Source organism: Synchiropus splendidus, chromosome 1 (assembly GCF_027744825.2).
Source record: "Synchiropus splendidus isolate RoL2022-P1 chromosome 1, RoL_Sspl_1.0, whole genome shotgun sequence".
NCBI classification, from domain to species: Eukaryota; Metazoa; Chordata; class Actinopteri; order Syngnathiformes; family Callionymidae; genus Synchiropus; species Synchiropus splendidus.
The window spans coordinates 50,743,635-50,758,866 of record NC_071334.1 but is presented as its reverse complement, the minus strand read 5'-3'; the positions used below and the strand labels follow the sequence as shown (position 1 = coordinate 50,758,866).

Genomic DNA, 15,232 nt, shown 5'->3' with positions numbered 1-15,232 from the left:
TAGAAAACAGAAATGGGTCACAAACTGGGCTAAACTGTCAACCAGGCCAGAAAGTGAGGGCTAGAATGTTCCTTTCCCAAATATGGTGCCATCAGCCCCGTTTAAAGTGGATCACCTCGATGATGTTGATAATGAACAGCCTTGGGCAGGGCAAAGAAAAGCAACAGCCCTCCTCAAACCACTTTCAGACTGCCTTCAATGGAGGCGACAAACTTGCTGCGCCTTTGTGACAAGCTTCCTCATTTAAAGTGACAGTAAGAGCTATACCAACGGGAAAAGATGCATGATTCTGAGCCACCTACATGGACGGTACAGTACATACACAGTAAAGGCCACAATACATACGCAACTCAAAGACTGTTCAGTTTTTATTGGGTCTCCCAAAGAATAAATAAATGGTCTATTACCAAGCATTATTACATGCGAGGCCTTGATTCCATTTCACCCAATGTGAAAGACAATGCATTGATCAGAGTTGACAAAGTACTGCACACAGATCAACTGTAAACAATGAAAAGATGGAGGAGGAAGCCACACACGCCTTCAATAATCACACATTTCTGTGGAACCACCATGTTCATGTTGGCTTAACGGATCAGCTGCACTAAGTAAATGTTTCGCGGCACCAACTCTTCACTGTCTTGGTAAATAGTATCATTTGTCTATAAAATGATCGCAAGTACACCTCTGCATAACATTGTATCCTTGTTAGCATTAAAGAAAAGAAAAATTAACATTGTTTTTGTCTGTAACAGAAAAAAAAGTGCATCAATTTACCTGAAGTTAAAAAGAACAGAAATCACGAGAGGGACCCGCTCCACTGTTTGAGGCGGACTGGGTGAAAGTCTCACCTTAGCGCAGCAGTGTCAAAACTAGAAACTCAGTCTGCCTCACTGCAACTGGCTGCCAGGACAAGGGTTTGATGTTTAACAATTGGTGGTGTGGCACTGCGAGGCCATGTGTTCCACAGGTACTGGCTAGTGCTGGGTACATGAGGTATCATGAAACAGTATAGATGTCTATACTGGATAGCGCTCTTCTTACATCACAACCCAACACGAATTTTACAGGAGACAGTGCCACCTGGTGGCCTCTGAAAATCATGACACCGTTTTATGAATCCTGATCAACCCATTGCTAGTTCTGGCAGCTACTGATCATAAGTAGTGTATGTCCTGGTCCACATGCAGGGCTGCGTTCCCCTGGATGAGAGTGGATGCGCCAAGAAAAATATTCAGTTCAGTTTCCTGCAGATCATTGCTGTCGCGAAAGAGGAGTTCAACAACGTGAAGCACCACCAACAGCCTCTGGTGTCCTCTTAAGCTCGGTAATAACACGATGTATCTTCACTGAGACCTTGTACAAAGTCACCCTCAGGTTTAGCTTTCACCACCAAGAGACACACATCACTCCCAGACCCTTTATTTCTCAGTAGCGTTTGTGAAGCAAGACAGTATCTTCAGGCTGTTCCTGGAGGACCATGTCCAATGTTTAGACATGAGTGAGAGTGTGGTTTGGACTGTCATCAGGTACTAACAACACACACTCAAATAATATTAGGCATTCAGTTATAAAAATAGAATAAAATATGACATCCTTGACTCTGAGTCCATATTTCAAACTTCCAAACTGCACATATTACAGCATGAAGAAACAAAAGAAAGTAGCAGGCCGTCTTAAAGGCTGTTGAGATGCCGCATCAGTATCTGCGGCGCTTATTGTTTGGACCGTCAAACACTCCGCCGACTGGGCTGCCAGCGTTGAACCCAAGTGGTGGTCCCACTTGTGGCCCCAACTGTGGTGGTGGTGGTTGCTGCTGCTGCTGCTGCTGCTGCTGTTGCTGTTGCTGTTGCTGTTGCTGCTGTAGCTGTAGCTGTAGCTGCTGCTGTGGAGACTCGACCTCTGGTCGTCCCCCGACTGCGCCCCCTTGAGGGTATTTATCATTTCGCTTTGAGGTGAGAATCACACGGCAGTATTGTGGAGTTGATTTGTCAGCAGGCGTCCATCACAATATGGTCACGGAGGGAGGAAAGGAGAGGAAAACCATCCGTCGTGAGCACTTCATTGTATGACATCATGATGAAACATGAATGAACTGTACCATAGCTCCATTCTCAGCCTTTATGGTTGCGCCCACCATATTTGGCAGCCCCTCTGCCACCATCGGTGCTCCTCGGCCAACGAAGCCCATCATTTGACCCTGGTGACCGCTCGACCCTGCAGCCGTGTTGAAAGCATCTGAAGGCGAACCAGATGAGGGTCACAACAAATCTCATTCCACCAGATTCAAAACACAGATGCAGCCGTCACCACACGATGTGAAGAAGAGACCATCAATGAAATAAGCATGGCTGTTTGAACTAAGCTTCAGTAAACTGCACCAGTCACCTCACGTGATCCTGAAGCACAGTCACTTTTGCATGAACCAAATCACCACCATACCTGCCATGTTGTTGACTCCACGAAGGCCAAGCTCGCCGCCTTTCACATCCTGCTCCCTCTAGAAGAAGATGAAGAAGAAGATGATGAAGAAGAAGAAGATGATGAAGATGATGATGATGATGATGATGATGCTGCTTTCATTTCAGAGCATGCTATTAACATCTGCCATTTCTCATTGACAACAAAAGCCAGTCCACTGGCTCACTGTGGCTTCCTGCCAGTATCATGGGACTAGTGTACATTGTTTAATATATATATATTAGGGGTGGGATTCGATGAAAACAATGAATCTAGTTAATTAGAGAATTTGTGGTTAATTAATCTCAATTTCTCACAGTTTAATGGTATAAGTATATTTGCCACAAGAAGCCAGATTTTTCAAATTGAATGAATTTGGTATATTACAGAATCAAAAGAAGCAGCAGCTGAGACCGGCTATGGTGTCAGAACTTCAAACACGCGGGTGAAAACAGTCTATTTTGAGCGCTTTAATGTCAATAAAAGATGTGAGGAGTTGATGATTCAGGATCAGAACATTGCCCAGTTTGTTTCATGAGTCAGTCTCCATGCAGGAGCCTGTTTTCCATACTAGTTTAGAAGTGATCCTCATGCATTCTTAAGCCTAGTGCACCACTGACCTTTCTGCACTGCACTTGCGGCTTGTAGACCAATGCGCTTATGGATGAACAAGATCCATTTTCCTTCTTACATTTAGTGGGTGGCGCTAATATTCCAGTGCACTCTACAGTCCGGAATTTAGAATACTAGTGTATTACAAGCTCACAAATGTTGCTCAGATTGAGGTTGCAGTAGAAATCTGCGATCTGCTTGTGTAAAGTAGCATCTATATCAGGCTCTGTATTTGTTTAAAAGCCACAATTTTGCGACTCCAGCATGTGCCATGAAGGACGCCCACATTAATAGGAAACCTCAGAGGAGAACAGTACTCACATTGTCAATGTAGTTTGGTTTGAAACCCTCTGGTTGGCGTCTGATCTCCTCCTGCCCACCATGTCTCATCATCTCCTCCTCCCTCCTTCGTCTCTCTTCTTCGTGCCTATACAGGGAAAAGCCGCATGAGCACAAGTGTCCCTGAGATATTTTATCCAACTGCATGTACCGATCCATGATGTCCTGAAACCAACTGGCTTTTCTTCACCGAGTGCTCACCAGGGATGGCAATTCAATTTCCAATGGGGTCACAATGTATACTGTAAGAAATCTGAAGTGCCGTTGACCCGAAGGACAGGAGAAAAACCTTCTTCTTAAATTTTGACATTTTGGAAAGTGTTATCATGCCATGACTCGACATACTTATTAATACTATATTGTTGTATTGCAATCTTTTACACACTGAGTTTGAAGAAGCTCAATACAAATTGTAAATATTTGAAGAGCTTGGGAACACAACTATGAGTAAAGCATGTTATTATGATATCAAGAATCATTATTAAAAGATGGGGGAAATGAATGATGAAAAAAAGTAAAATCTCTTTCATAGTTTAGACCTCATGAGGGCAGTACTTTGACCACCTCTAGTGTACATCACATCACAAGCCTCCAGGGTTGAAAGTGTCTCTACCAAACTTCTGACGTCACCAGCTAGTTCCAGTCGACATATACAGTATTTTAAAGGTTTCAATAATACGACATGTTTATTATCATCATAATGACATCATTCTAACGCAGGATGTGAATGTGTTTTTGCTAAGGATAAAAGATGCCACAGAACCTCATTTCTATCTGCTTTCTTCTCTGCAGCTCCTGATTCCGAAGCTCTTCCAGTCGCCGCAGCTCCTCCTGACGCCGCATCAAGTCTGCAAAGAAAAGTGAACACAATGGGGAAATGCTTTCACAAAGACCTGGCACGAAACATTCACTCGGACGAGGCCAGATAGGAAGGATCAAGTGTCTGGAGTGTGTCCTACCCTGCCTCATCAACATCAGCTGTCGCTCATGTTTGGCCGACTCCAGCTCGGCTTCCAGCTTCTCCTTGGCCATTTTAATGTTCTTGTCCACTTGCTCACGCTGCTGCTTCTCCATCTCGTCGAGCGCTCGCCAGCGCGACGCATATTCAAACTCAAATGTCCCAGGTTGAGCAAAATGAGGAGGAGCTTCTCGTTCCCTGAGGACACGAAGGAAGAAAATGTTACAGGAGAACGATGAAACATGTGGGAGACTGATGTGTATGTCTAACATTTGACTTAGCGATGAAGCTGGCCACACGATCATGCTCACTTACTTCAGGTACTTTGGAGTCCTAGGTATATTTTTTTCGGGCACGCCATCCTCATCGTCAAACTGCTCCAAGGGTTCCACAATAACTGGACAAGGAGTCCTGAATGGAGGCAGAACAGTAAACACAAACCGAACCCTCTTCACAAACTGTATTTACTTACGTGGTGAGAAGCAGTGCACCGCCGGTGCAGCGCTCCAGAGCTTTACGTGCGGCCATTTTGTTTGCAAACTCAACAATTCCTTTCCCAACAGGACGCCCTCGATCGTCCGTGACGACGACGGCTCGCTCCACCGGCCCGAACTGTGAGAACGCCTGTGGGCCGGGAGCATCAACAGCTCAGCTTTGCTGCACAACACAGTCCACGCACTCCTGCTCTATTACCTGCTCCAGCAGCTCGTTGGTCACAACCGGCAACAAGTTGCGCACTTTAAGAGCAGAGCCGTGGCTCGCGAAGCGGACTCTGATTGGTCGATTGTTCACGGTTGTGCCATCCAGTTCAACTTTGGCAATTTCAGCCAGTGTTCGGGTTTCCTGGGGAAAAAAGTATTGCAGAGCTGAATAGAGATGAAAGACACCAGAGACCACCAAGTGTGCCTGCTTATTAAAGACAAGGAAGCAGGCAGAATACATACATGACATTCATATGAGTTAAAAACAGTGGAAGGACTTTAACAAATGCATTACAATAAAAAAAAAATTACATTTAATTTAACAGTTTGCTCTCTAGACAACAGGGAACCTTTGTAAGTGCAGGAGTTCCTGGTCCACTGATCACACTGATGCACAAGACACGTGGCAGCTAGGATGATAACAACAACAACAAACATGGAGGAATCCCTGAACAAAAGCAAACAAAAGCATCTGTTTGCTTCAGTTCAGGGAGGTTTTTCACTACACAATGGCCAGGGTTTCCTCTACTCTGAATGGACTTGAAATCCTTATAAAATTGAAATTCTTATACAAATATTTTCAAGACATTAAAAGAGCTTCAGTTCAAATAAGGTGATATAAAAACTTGAATATAGTCACTGTCATGATTCATTGTGCTATTGTCAAACTGACGCAAAATAAACAATATTTTGTTGTTTAAATGTATGTATGGGTCCCTCATTTGATTCAGTAATATACCAAATTCATTCAAATTGAAAATGTGGCTTCTTGTGGCAAATATTCTTATACCGTTAAACTGCAAATAATTGAGATTAATTAATCAAAATTCTCAAATTAACTAGATCCATTTTTTAAATCCCACCCCTAGTTAAAAAAAACATAAATACTACTTAACATTTGGTTCAAGCATGAGGAGGCACGTGTGCCAGAGTTGTTTGTTTGGCTGTGTACCAAGTGGAGTTATTATGTGACTGTGCTGTTGAATGAGTTTTGGAGCCACTCTTATTCAGGTTGGAAAAATGCGTTAACGGTGGAGTGTTGTGAAGGCACCAACCTACACCATGCTACGAACATAAAACCCCAAATTAGGGCTCGATATTAGCAGAAATTGTATTGTATCTAAGTCGGAGATTTAGTTTTTGTTTGAGAGAAAATGTTACTAAAGGCATCACTATAATGATAATGTGCTAATTTACTGACAGCAGATATGATGTGGTCTGAGTTGCACACATCTTTTTATATCACAATATCGACATATCGGACATCGACACGTTGTGAATATGGGACATCCCTGAACCAGCTGACATACCAGGCGCACGAAACCGAAGCCTCGCTCTCGGTTGATGAAGACCTCGCTAACGCTGCCGTACTTGGCGAAGATGCTCTTAAAGTCCTCCTCCTGCATGTCCGCATGAAGGTTGGCCACGTAGAGACGGCACCGCTGAGTGAACGTCTTCTCGCCGGCCTTACGAAACCTTGCCAGGTCAAACGTAATCACAGTGGCGGAGGCATCAGCGCTTGGGTCTTGAGCCGGTTCCTCCTCGGTTGGTTCGGCCGCTGCAGGCTCGCGGGTCGGAGACGGCGTCGCGCTGCCTTTGTCCGCCGGTGCTGACTCCGCTGCCGGGGAGTCGCCGGCGCGTTTAGCCGCCTGCGGTGAGGTGCTGCTTTCTGCGTTGGGCTGCTGCACACTAGCGCTTTCCATCATGTCCGAAAAATATAAATTACAATATACAATAAATACCTGGACAGAGAGGAAATATGGGAACCATTGCTTGTTTTCGGTGGCCCGCGAGAACCTATGCGCATGCGTCACGATTACAATTTCCTGTGACGTGAGTTCTTTCAAAATAAGTGCGGCAAGATGACGAGAAGACATTTTTGCAAATTGGCTTAAATAAGGTTAACAAGTTTAGATCTGAAATTTAGAAAGCGGCAACGTAAAAGTCATGTATATCATTAGTCGAACCAAAATCTGTCGCGGTATAGGTGAATTCCTAGCTTTATTCGAAGGAGTCAGCGGAAGTAAACACGTGTTGTTCGTGTCAAAGGCGCTGGTTAGCTTTCCCCTGCGCAGCTGAGTCCACTTTAATTCAGATGTCAGCCAAAGTTACAAGGCGCCCGGGGGTCGGTGTTGGGGTCGTGGTGACTGACGCCGCCCATCCAGGCTGCGTCCTCCTGGGAAAAAGGAAGAGCGAAATGGGGAACGGAAGACACCAGCTCCCCGGTGGCCATCTGGAGTTCGGGTTTGTAGGAAGCAGTGGCTCATTGCTTTACTGCGGATGATAACATCTACAGTAACTATAGTGGTACTCACAAAGGAGGTGTAACAATAAAAGATACAATGATAACCAATGTCTAACATGTAATGTTTTCGTTGTTCAATCCTGTTTAATATAATTTATAAATAAAATAGATTTTTAATTTGTTTGAACTGTCAATAATCTAGTCACTGTTTAAACAAAGTATGAAGTCTTAAATAATGTTGTGTTTTTGAATAACACTGATGTGATAAACAGGCTATTACAGCTTATTACACCTGAGTAATTACTTGTATAAAATGAAATAATCCGTTCTTCCAAGTGTCTCGCATTAAAACGTGGGCTGCCGGCGTGTAAGCGTTCTTACTAGACGTGTGTTTGTTGGAATGAACGGCTCAGTAACGCTGCGACTTGCAGGGAGACCTGGGAAGAGTGCACTCGCAGGGAGGTGCTGGAAGAAGCGGGAATTCATTTGGTGAATGTTCACTTCGCGTCGGTGGTGAACTCCATCAAACTGGACGAGCAGTACCACTATGTCACCATCATCATGCAGGGAGACCTGGACCATCAGCACTCGCAGGAGCCCCGGAACCTTGAACCGGAGAAGAATGAGGGTAACTATAGAAAGGTTTATGTGACTGAACCCCTGACTAGAAGAATCATTCTTCTAGGTTGGACTTGGACCCAGTGGGACCAGTTCCCTCCAGAGGAGCAGCTCTTCCTGCCTCTGGCAGGTCTGAGACAGCAAGGTTTCCAGCCATTCAAGAGGGCAGACATCAACGGTGACACATGAAAGTAACAGGAAGAGCTGGAGATTTTACTTCCAACTCATACTGTGACCGCTGGCCAAGGCATGTCAGTTAGGGCGATCATATATTTCCTTTGATATTGATATTTACATGATTAAAATAAAGTTTTTCTTTGAACAAAATGAAATATTTGGCTGATCACAACCGTAAGCCGATTTATACAGAATGCTAGATGAAAATAGTCACACTGGCTTCTGATGCTCGCCTCCGGCAAGATATGCTTCTGAACACTTACCCGAGGGAAACACATATGAACCATTAATAAACTAATTACTTATTTACTCTGGATGCTTTGATCAGGGTTTTTTTGCTGCGATACCGATCACCGATACCAATTGCATGGATTGACAATGAATTAGCTATAAAAAAAGGTCGAGACCTCCTGAGTACATGTGAAAACATCAGCCATTAAATCATTTTAATTCAGACACGTGTTAATATTCCTCTTTAGGAAGGCAAGAACAGGAAAAAAAACTCACAGAATCCAGCAAATATTCTGTCAAAAGGACAACTAACAAAAACATTTAATTTGATGTGAGATGTCGCAGTTTGGTGAATCTCTTGAGACTTTGCTGAGTCTGTGAAATATTGACATACTGGCCGCTTGTAGCGGGAGTGAGAGACAGAGAGCACTGAATTTATGAAAGTTTCCACTCTGGACGTTTTCAAAAGTTTCAGATTGAGGTGGCTATTGAATGCAGCTCCACTCCAAAACAGCAACAGACTTGGTTGTTTCTGTCTCCGTATAAACAACACCTGAGAAAGGCTGCATCCAAATCCAGTTCCAGTTCGATCGGAGCGTCCCTATAATTTACTGTAAAGAACAGGTGACATGTAGAGTGATATTTTGCTGACTATTCCAAGGTCCAATACAGTCAGGCAAGACACTAATCGGTCGTTTATTATAATTAATTGCTGTGTAATATACAGGTAATACACATATGAATAAGTCACGTCCTCTAATCTAAAGTGCAGCTGAATAAACAGTTCTTCATAAGTAAAATCATTTTCAGATTGAGATTTTCAGTTAAAAAAATCAGGATGCCGATAGACTTAATGTTTAATCTCAATCGCACATTTTGTATCTGTTCTAAATGTAGCTTGAAGATAGCTGTTCTCAACAGCAGAGTGGCCAATAAGTTTTCCTCATGCAAACATTTGTTTACTCCAACGGCCCAACACAACAAGATACTGTCCAGAACATTCTTTAGAAGAACCTCAGAGGCTCTGAAGAGGCTCAACAACATGCCAAGTGCAGGACATTGGAAACATCACTGGCCTCTCTGGTGTTAATAATATCTGCCTTTAAGATACATTTAGAACAGGGATAAACATGGGATTCGTTTTCCATTAACCGTGAGTTAAGGTTTAGTGTGGTTAATTGACATAAAAAAAAAATTAACAAGTGCTTGTTCATCCACTTGTTTGAATGACTCCTATTGCCAAGAGGAGGATTGACAGAAATCCGACCGTGCTCCTCGTGGCACCATTGAAGGTCTTGTCGTGGACATAGGTGATGATGTGGAGGAGACCACTGTAGGCCTCCTCACAGGTGGGCTTGATCTGGTCCTCCGGAAGCTCAAAGCCAAATGTTCCGGTGTCCCTCAGCTCAAACGTGTAAGAGAAGGGGATTCCCTGGTGCCGAGCCCAATCTCTGGATGAGCCAGAGTACGCATCTGAGGAAAATGCACATCTGTTTTCATCCTCTTCTGCAGCACAGATCAGTGGAATGAGTTGACTTACACAGTATTTCATGTGGCGTTCCAACAGTATACTTCTTTCCATGGACTTTTTTGATCGCATCCGCTGCAGCGGTGCCCACCTTCATCTGAGAGATACAGTGGGTTTCATACATTTTGCTTCATAAATAATCTATAACTCCACAATAAATGGGACGTTTATCTTGCTGCTCATACCAGCTCGTTGTAGTTTGGGTCAGTGTTGTTGGGTTGTCCGTATGGAACCAGCAGCATTTGTCCGTAAGAGTGTATGGTAAAGAAGCAAAGGAAGTCTTCTCTCCGGCTTCCTACAAAGTAGGTGACAGCCTGCGCCTCCTGCTCAGAAGCAGCTTCTCTTCCACAATAGGTGATTTCGCAGCAGTCATGTGACGTTCCCAGTGCTGTCAGAGAAATGCAAAAGTAAGTCACAGCACTGTCTTGTGTCATTTTTTGTGTAACTGTAAGTTCACACACAATAACATACATGGTTTGCTGGCTGTGGCTTGCTGGCTTTTGACACAATTCTATTATAGTATAGATACTGCTGGGTTCTGTTTTTGTTTTAGATGTATGACAGATATTATTCCATAAAATACCTTTTCATCAAGAATCTTTAACATGTGTTAAATGAAGGACACTCACTGCCCCAGCTGGCGTCGAAGTTTCGGTTAAGATCCGTGCCGGTGCAGTTGCAGCCAGCAGGGCCCGGTGACATGTTCTTCCTCCACAGTCGGGTCTAAGAAGCCAATAAATACAGTTCCAGTTCAGGCAGGCTACTATCACTGAATCAATGTTAGTTAGACAACTGACAAGCAAATCTCTAATCTGGTCTTGTTTTCTTCATCCTTCTTTTCAGTTTGGACACGTCAATGAACGCTAGGGGGCGCTCGTGTATGGCACAAAAAGTCAATGTTGGTTACATTTATGACGTTAGTATTCACACACGTTATTATACACACACACACACACGAACAAAGATTTTCTTCTGGCTGTAATGATTTAATGGACTACTTATCACTGACCACCTCCAATGTGGTGATTCATTAATTCATTCACCATGTTTTTTAGTGACTCATCTCTATTTATACATGGTTTGACAAAAAAGTCCTTTATTGTCCTTTTCCAGTTTCTGTTTCCCCTCAGTTTTTATGTGAATGGACAGCTTGAAAACCTTTCCTGGACCAGCAACAAGAAAATAATTTACACCAGTGTTGTTCAACCTGTTTTAAGCCACAGTACAATCTGTTCATTGAAAAAGACCCAGAGGCTCATCACCACCAAAGGGACCACAGTAAACCAAAAGTCCTGTAGAAAATACCTTTTCATTTGTGAAATTCTTTAGCAACTGACATTCGGCTATTTTAGCATGGTTGAAAACGTGTCCAGAAAGTGGTGGGCAATATGCCAAAATATATTAATGATGTATTAATTTAATTAAAATCAATAACTGTTTCGATCACTTCATTTATATCATTGTTATGTAATTTTTGAGACTAACTTGCAAGTTTCTGGTTCATTCTAATGGAAAAAGAAAAATCTGACAATTTAGGCTAAACAACTTTATTATTCTAGTTTGGGTAATTTCCAAATAAATCTTTTACTTTCTTTGCCTCAGCATCATAACCACTGTACGATGATTCTTTCTCTCTTCACATTTTGCAGCAAATGTGTTTGGTTCCACATTTAGTTTTTAGCCAATATGTGAAGAATGAAGCAACTTTGATGGTCTGCGAGTGTCAGTAAAGTAGCTCTGCGGCTCGGGCAGTCACACTCCATCGTTCTGTGTTGAAGGTGTGTGGTCAAGTTAGAGTCACATCAGGTTTGAAAACAACTGGACGTTGCACATTTGACCAGCTTCTTCGCTGTGAGTGTGTGTGGGTAGAGAACCAGCGCAGCTCAGTCGTGTGTGATTGGATGAGGCATTGACCCATCAGCATAGATCTATAGTTAATAGAAAGAATGTGGCTGAGTCCATTTCTGGTGTTGGTAGATCATCAACAGGTTCTAATAGTTCATGATTTAATGTCATCATCCGGACGAATTGGGTGAAACTGGATCATTCCCCCCGGAACACTAGTGCAATGGTTTGACGTAGATTAGAGGTTTGAGCTTTGTTTTCCCCTTGCCTCTTATTTTACAACAGTGAAATTGAATTCCAGTACAGTAATGACCTTCTCATGAATCAAAATCACAATCATTGTCATTCCCACATCACTCATTGATTACTCTGACACTCATTTACAAGACAAGCAACACTGCGAACACCCAGTGAGAAATTCATCGTCAGGAATATTTAGAGTCATAAAAACGGTGTGATGACAGACTGTACTCTCATATTTGCAATACATTACTATTTAATGTGAAAAGATGGCCCTAACATAACACGAGTCTTGTCTTTCTCATCCTGCTTTTATTGTTCTTCTCCAAACAGTCGCTGGAAATTATTCTTATAGTTGCACGTTTCTCGAGTCAGCATGTTTTGTGTAAGATAAGGTTTGTACACTACAGCTACAGTTCATAATCACTGATATGAGCGCTGTGTTTTTGACCTCCGTGTTCTTACTGAGTGTGTAAAAGTATTACTAGTCAAAAAAGACATGAAAGGTAATGAAACAAGTGTCAGACGGAAGCGGCAGAAACAGACCTGGTTGCTCTTCCAGGTGTGGAAGTAGCCGTCCATGTTGAGCACCGGCGTCACATAAAAGTCCATGTGGGTCATCATTTCTTTGACTTTGGGGTCCTTGTCATGGGCTTGAAGCATCTTTAAATTAAAATACATAACACATAAATACCGCGAGAGAAAGATGTGTTGCAGATTTGCTGCTGCATTCTACCTGCTTGACAAAGTACTGGCAGAAGGCCGGGGCGATCCACTCCCTGGCGTGAATTCCACAGTCCATCCAGACGGCTTTCTTCTTTGCCTCAGACTTCAGACCGATCTTGAAAAGCAAGCAAGATGTTGCTCAGAAATAGCACCATTAGAACCTGAAATGAATCGAGCACCTTGAGCAAACGGATCGGTCGTAGCTGGTAGGTCTTTCCGTACTCTTGGATGGTGACAATATTTGGATAACTTTTGGCCATCTGGAGCATCCAGGCAGAGATCTGCGTAGCAGTGAAATGCGTGTGAACGAGTTGAAATAGATGCTACTTTTGTGGCTCCTTACCTCAGAAATAGGGTGGTACTTAAAGTAGTCATACTCCTCACTGTTACACACAAACACAGGAAGACACAACTGGAGTTTTGTGGCGCATTTGGGGTTCAATCATTTAATAAAGGCAGAAGCAAAAAAACAATTTCAAACCATCCTCAACATTTCCCTGCGAATCAGCCTCACCTTGTAACTATGGTGGTTCCCGCTACAGACAGGAGAGCCAGGAGGCGCAGTCCCTGAGATGTTATCATGATTGTGACAGTCCTGGAAAGGTCTCATGGAAATCCTCCCAGATAAGAGACAAGCCGCACCTCGAAGCCTTACGCATGCACGCTGTGGGTTACTATTTAACCGAGGAAAAACACACATAAAGAACATCCCATAGCTGTCATCCATCACCACCATTGTACAATGAAGATAGTTCCCACTGCAGTTACTGCGATTATTATCTCCAGATAAGTTGTGAAACCTGAGTGGATTTTCTTATCAATCCACAATCCATGTAATCTGTGCTCTTCCCTCTCGTGACGCCCTTGTTACATAAACAATATGCACATATGTCCTTCGGTGCCTAAACACCAGTTAGATTACTTAACATTAGATTACATTAGATGGTCTTCATTTGTCCCACAGTGGGGACATTCAGCATGTCACAGCAGCAGCAAGCAAAGACACTAAGACATCAAAGACAACAAACACATCAAAGATACACGTCAACAGCAAAGATACGCACAGCCAACAGCAAACATAAAACTGTGTCATTTTCACAATTATAGGAGTAAATAGATAATATATCAATAGATCATGCGTGATATAAACAATAAATTATATAAATACGTGGATAATAAATAAACAAATGATCCACGGTCAATCAATTCCATTCGTTTTTACTTTACTTGTACAACCTGACAGCACCGGGGGTCTGGATCAGCCAGAAGGTGCGGCCCAGGGCCGGTGTGGGTTGAATAATCATAAACCATGAATGGACCTGCTCATGCCACCAACGGTAGATAAGGGGGATGTTGGATGTGAATGGACGTTTGTGTCCCTCACATTGATCGTGTCACTGAGGTTAGCAGTTTGAAAAAACGAAAAAACATGGAGTCTTTCCTCAATTGGTATCAAAACTGTTAATTATTAAACCTTTAAACTGCATGAGATAAGTAACACCTCGGTCTCACAGGGTCACAGCAGATGTGTTGACTGTATGTAGCTTGACATCTAACTGTTATTTTACCCAGAAAGCTCATCGATAATAACCGATGTAGCGAGAGATGTTTAATGCTAATGTGTTAAAAGCATTGGTGAAACCTTTGTTCTGCCCTATGACATTAAAATAAAACACATCAACCATTGGACTTGTCAGGTTGGAGGTGAGAAGCCTCTGAGGGAGAGACTTTCGAGTACTCAAATCAACAATAATCCAACAAAAGGTGCTCCATTTGGAAAGAAGATACCAGACTTGACTTGATTCGACTCGATGTGACACAGACTTGACAACAAGATGGTACAATGAACACAGAAACAGAGGGGCAGATAAGGCCAGCAAAGCAAAACACCTCAATTATGGGATTACGGGTAGACGAAAACAAGATGCCAAAATAAAACAGGAAGTGGACGAGAACAAGACAACAAACGGTAGAAATCCAGATGCCTGCCTAAAGATAACAAAACGTAACATAACCAACGACGCGTAACACTCACCAGTGAGAAAGATGGTTCTGTCGTGGCAAAGAACAACAGAGAGGAATTTGATGCAAAAAAAAGTAAAAGTTTAATTAAACATCCTGGCTTGAAAGAGTGGTTCAACTTGGTTAAATTGCGAAAAAGAAACATCGACAAACAAGGCGTCGGGTTGTTTTAAATTGGTGGAAGACAATAACTATTAAAATGACCTTTAAGAAGTCTTGACGTTTTACTGTAGATTAGGCTGCTATAAAAATATTTGCCACACAAGCATATTACAAGTTCCAAGTTGCTTCAGTGAATATTTATCCTCTTCAATGAGACTTACTTTTTGTCCACTGCAGTCCACCGTAGATCAAGTGACTAGTGCTACCTGCCTGTGCTGATCAGGCTGAAATAAACAAGGAATATGTTTCTTTTTCACACGACGGTGCGTGGGAGCAAGCACGTCACGCCTTTCACTGCTTTTCTTTATTTCCTTCTCTTGGGTGAAGCGCTGATCAACGGATCTTGGACACGTGTGGATGATGTGTTC

The 15,232-nt window shown here is 42.9% G+C and overlaps 3 protein-coding genes across 3 annotated transcripts; 1 reads left to right on the top strand and 2 right to left on the bottom strand.

The window, feature by feature from the left end:
* Positions 1-361: 361 nt before the first annotated feature.
* Positions 362-6,866, bottom strand: pspc1 (paraspeckle component 1). The gene is made up of 10 exons (XM_053853393.1): positions 6,381-6,866; positions 5,063-5,212; positions 4,842-4,993; positions 4,685-4,780; positions 4,371-4,567; positions 4,175-4,259; positions 3,394-3,499; positions 2,443-2,500; positions 2,102-2,238; positions 362-1,948 (listed from the first exon to the last, which is right to left on the bottom strand). The coding sequence occupies exons 1-10, from the start codon at positions 6,774-6,776 to the stop codon at positions 1,700-1,702; spliced, it is 1,626 nt and encodes a 541-aa protein (XP_053709368.1). The 5' UTR covers positions 6,777-6,866; the 3' UTR covers positions 362-1,699.
* Positions 6,867-6,919: 53 nt separating this feature from the next.
* nudt15 (nudix (nucleoside diphosphate linked moiety X)-type motif 15) lies at positions 6,920-8,388 on the top strand. The gene is made up of 3 exons (XM_053853397.1): positions 6,920-7,314; positions 7,747-7,943; positions 8,001-8,388. The coding sequence occupies exons 1-3, from the start codon at positions 7,166-7,168 to the stop codon at positions 8,120-8,122; spliced, it is 468 nt and encodes a 155-aa protein (XP_053709372.1). The 5' UTR covers positions 6,920-7,165; the 3' UTR covers positions 8,123-8,388.
* Positions 8,389-8,551: 163 nt separating this feature from the next.
* LOC128752319 (carboxypeptidase O-like) lies at positions 8,552-15,150 on the bottom strand. Its single transcript, XM_053853394.1, has 11 exons — positions 15,026-15,150; positions 14,716-14,732; positions 13,195-13,354; positions 13,024-13,063; positions 12,860-12,961; positions 12,691-12,795; positions 12,501-12,617; positions 10,499-10,592; positions 10,055-10,257; positions 9,882-9,966; positions 8,552-9,814 (listed from the first exon to the last, which is right to left on the bottom strand). Exons 3-11 carry the CDS (start codon positions 13,260-13,262, stop codon positions 9,552-9,554), a joined length of 1,077 nt encoding a protein of 358 aa, XP_053709369.1. The 5' UTR covers positions 13,263-13,354; positions 14,716-14,732; positions 15,026-15,150; the 3' UTR covers positions 8,552-9,551.
* Between the last annotated feature and the right edge of the window lie 82 nt (positions 15,151-15,232).